This window comes from Chaetura pelagica, unplaced genomic scaffold (genome assembly GCF_000747805.2).
Source record: "Chaetura pelagica isolate M959 unplaced genomic scaffold, ChaPel_1.0 scaffold3, whole genome shotgun sequence".
In the NCBI taxonomy this organism is placed as follows: domain Eukaryota; kingdom Metazoa; phylum Chordata; class Aves; order Apodiformes; family Apodidae; genus Chaetura; species Chaetura pelagica.
The window spans coordinates 6838610-6842443 of record NW_009952974.1 but is presented as its reverse complement, the minus strand read 5'-3'; the positions used below and the strand labels follow the sequence as shown (position 1 = coordinate 6842443).

Sequence of the window (3834 nt, the reverse complement as noted above, 5' to 3'; positions counted from 1 at the left end):
GGGGCTCAGGGAGGGGCCCCCGGGTGTCTTTGGGGACGGTCCCTGTTCCCTCGTGGCCGTGGGTTTCGCCAGGAGCCCCCCTGGGGCACGGTGAAGGGATGGTGATTCCCTGCTGGATCATAGCCCTGCAGAGGCTGATCCCCGGAATCCTGTCGGACCCCTGGGCTTCTGTGTCCTTGTTTAAAGTGCCGTTTTCTGTTTCAGAGCGAGAGGCCCTCCTGCCTGGTGCCGAGGCAGTGCCTGGTGGCAGTGAGCACAGAAGGGGCTGTGTCTGAGGGCTCCAGCAGGGAGATGGAGGCCCTGTGCTCGGAGCTGCTCCTGCCCACTCTGGGAGAAGCAGGAGCTGTGGGAAGTCCTGGTGTGGCCAGTGCCAGCCTGGCTGGGACACCCTCTCTGACTGCCAGCCAGGACTTGCTGCTGGCAGAGGCATCGTTGGCCGGGGAAGGGGCTCATGCTGAAGGAAACAACGTGGAGATATTCATCGAGGCTGTGGCTGGAAATGTGACATTGAGCAACGCAGTGAATGCCACAGGTACGGGGTGCAGAGGAGGGACTGGAGGGAAGGATATTTGGCCAGGGCCACTGTCCCCAGCCAGCTCCCTGGGGACAGCACAGTGCCCTTGTGTCTCTGACCATGTGTGCATTGTGAGTCTGGTGCCACCATTCAGCACAGACCTGGCACAAGCTGCGTGTGTGGGTAGGGAGGGGTGGCTGTGGGAGCCTCATGGCAAGTGAGAGAGTTCACTCTGGGCTATCAGTAGGGACCAGGCAGAGATCTCCACCCCAGGCTGCCTCCCCTAGCACAGTTCTCAACAGGGTCTAGTGTGGGGGCATCCTGTGAGGAATGGGGCCAGCCGGCTTCATATCATTGGATGCCTTAAAGGTGCAAAGGGACAGACCTTATCATTGTGGTCACCCGCGTGGTGGTGTCCCCTCTGTGATGGAAGCTTGCATCCTAGGGTAGTCCAGGCAAGGGGAGGGCTGCAGGCCTCCAAATTGTAATTTGTGGCAACAGTGATTTACCCTTCCTGTTTAGAGCTGGAACTGAACCACCAGACCCAAGCTCTGGTCCTAGCGAGAGCCCTGTCTGACACTTACCCCTTGCTTTCTACAGAGGTGCTGGTCAAAGTGGTGGAGCTTTATTTCTGCAAGAGGTGTGGCCAGAACTTCCCAGAGGCCTCCTTGCTGTCCCAGCACCAGTGCCTACTGCTGGCCACCCCAGGACACCTGGAGCTCCCTGGGGCACTGTCAGCTTCCAGCAGAGAGAGCCAGAGTGAGCTAGGGGGCACGAAGCCATCTGGAGCCGGTGTGCAGGATGGCTCCGCTCCTGAGCACCTGCTGTGCCCTGTCTGTCAGGAGACGTTTGTGCAACCCAGCGAACTCAAGGAGCACTTCAAGGCCCACCGTGCCCCACCAGGAGCCCTGCCCTGCCCTGAGCAGGGCTGCTGCTTCACCACGGAGGATCGCAAGCAGCTGCGCAGCCACCTGCGCCGCCTGCACGGGGCCTCCCCCGTGTCCTGTGCCTCCCGTGCCTGCCCCCTGCTCTTCCCCAGCCGCCTGGCCATGGAGCAGCACCACCGCACCCACTTCCCCTTCCACTGCGGCCACTGCAACTTCGTCACTGCCAACGCCAAACTCTTCTGGCAGCACAGGAAGGGCCACACCACAGAGCTCCCCACTGAGGCTCCTGTGACAGGCAGGACCCCTGTGTCAGCCCCTCACAGCCTCCAGCAGCACTCCGTCCTGCCATCAGGTATGGCTAGGTGGGGATGTTGGGGCCTGTGGGTTCTGCAGAGGCTGGCTGTATCCCAGTTATAGCTGGGAGCGGAGGGGGATGAGGCTGTGGTGCTGGAGAGCTGGGGAGCCCTGTGTTCCTGTGGCTTTCTGCAGCTTCCCTTCCTCTTCATGGCGTGCTTTATGCCCCTCATTTCAGCCAGTTTTTTGAATGGTGTGGGTGAGGGAGGATAGTTCCCTCTCACCTGGAGAATGATGATCTCTGTCTTTCCCCACTAAACCAGCAGAAGAAGGGCAGGAGGAGACAGGGAATTGCCACCCTGGCTGGGAAGCCACTGCAGCAGAAGCCAGGCCGGCAGAGCCTGCAGGCACCGGGGAGGGCTCCTTGGAGAGACAGAAAGCATCAGCTGGAGATGAGGAGTCAGACAGCGGCAGGGATGAGATGCTGGAGGAGGATGGTGAGAGCCTCTGCAAAGGTGAGGCCAAAGAGGACAGGAAGGCAGCTCCCAAGAAAGCCAGGGTGCAGCGGGCACAGCACTTCAAAGGTAGGATGCGGGGCACCATGGGGTCACATGGGGGGCCACTCAAGCTTTTTATTATGAACAAGCAGCACAGCCTCAAGAGTGGTGGGGAAACATGGACCGGGCTGGTGGGACATGGGGGTCCTGTGTCATCCAGCAACCTTGTGTCTTCTACATGTACCAGTGCACTGTTCTCCTCTGCCAAGGAAATGCATCCCTTCAGCTGCTTCCAGCCTCAGGCAAAACCAGGCAGAAGCCTGCCAGACCCTGGGGAGCTGGGAACACAGGCAGGCCTGATGTAGGCTTCACTGGGTTATCTTTGCCCATGTTGAGCTGGAAAGAGCCCGCCTGAATGATGCTGGTAGCTCGAGGTGGGGACAGTCCCTCTAAGTAAATGGCTGCTGTGTGACCACATACATGATAAACCCTCACTGGAGCACAGCTGGATGAGGCAGACAACATCTGGCTGTGCTCTTCTCTGTCTCTTCCCTGCTGACTGCTTCCCCTCTTCTGCTCTCAGGGGATGTCGCAGAGGGCTCTGAGTACCTCTACAAAACCCACATGTGCCCCGAGTGCAAGCGGTGCTTCAAGAAGCGGACACACCTGGTGGAGCATCTCCATTTGCACTTCCCTGACCCTAGCCTGCAGTGCCCCAACTGCCACAAGTACTTCACCAGCAAAAGCAAGCTGAAAATCCACATGATGCGGGAGATGGGTGAGAAGGCCCATCGCTGCCCCCTCTGCCACTACAGCTCGGTGGAGAAGAACGCCCTCAACCGCCACATGGCCAGCATGCATGAGGACATATCCACCTTCTACTCTGATGTTTACTCCTGCCCCGTCTGTGAGGAGAAGTTTCGGCTCAGCCAGGCCCTCAAAGAGCACTTGAAGACTCATAAAGCTGAGCCCAAGAGGCTGAGCTGCTTCCAGGGGGACTGTGACTACTGTGCAGAGGACCGGAAGGATTTTGTCCGTCACCTCAAGGATGTGCACGGCCTGAAGGCGGTGGAGTGCAAGTACCACGCCTGCTCCCTGCTCTTTGGCACAGCCGAGGCCATGGAGGCTCACCGAAAAACCCACTACGCCTTTCACTGCCAGCAGTGTGACTTCATCTGCTCCAACAAGCATGTTTTCCGCAAGCACAAGAAGCAGGGGCACCCGGGCAGTGAGCAACTCCAGTGCAGCTTCTGTCCCTATGCCACTTTCAACCCTGTGGAGTTTCATGACCATGTGGGCAAGATGCACGCCAATGAGAAGATCCACAAGTGCTCCGAGTGTGCCTTTGCCACTGCGCACAAGAGGGTCCTCATCCGGCACATGCTGCTGCACACTGGTGGGTGTCTGCTGCAGGGGTTCTGAGAGCTGAGCTGGGATGGAGGTGTTACTGCCCCAACTCTGGGTGGGCAGGCAAGGCTGAATCAGGGCTCCTGGTTCCATCACAGCTCTAGTGTCAGTGGGGGGAAATAAATCATGCTGCGCCCCGTGCCTTCTGTTATCCCCAACTCCTGCTGAGCTGGTGTCCCTGCAGGTGAAGGCAGCCCATGTTGCCTTGTTTGGCTGTCATGCTGAGGGCATTCCT

At 59.0% G+C, this 3834-nt stretch overlaps 1 protein-coding gene across 1 annotated transcript in view; it reads left to right on the top strand.

The window, feature by feature from the left end:
- The first annotated feature begins 291 nt into the window (after nt 1-291).
- The window catches only part of ZNF142 (zinc finger protein 142), a 10000-nt gene continuing 6457 nt past the window's right edge, over nt 292-3834 (top strand). Inside the window, exons 1-4 of the mRNA XM_009996252.1 lie at nt 292-532; nt 1115-1753; nt 2019-2279; nt 2776-3588. Of these exons, the coding sequence (XP_009994554.1) occupies nt 292-532; nt 1115-1753; nt 2019-2279; nt 2776-3588 (1954 nt within the window). The remainder of the gene's footprint in view (nt 533-1114; nt 1754-2018; nt 2280-2775; nt 3589-3834) is intronic.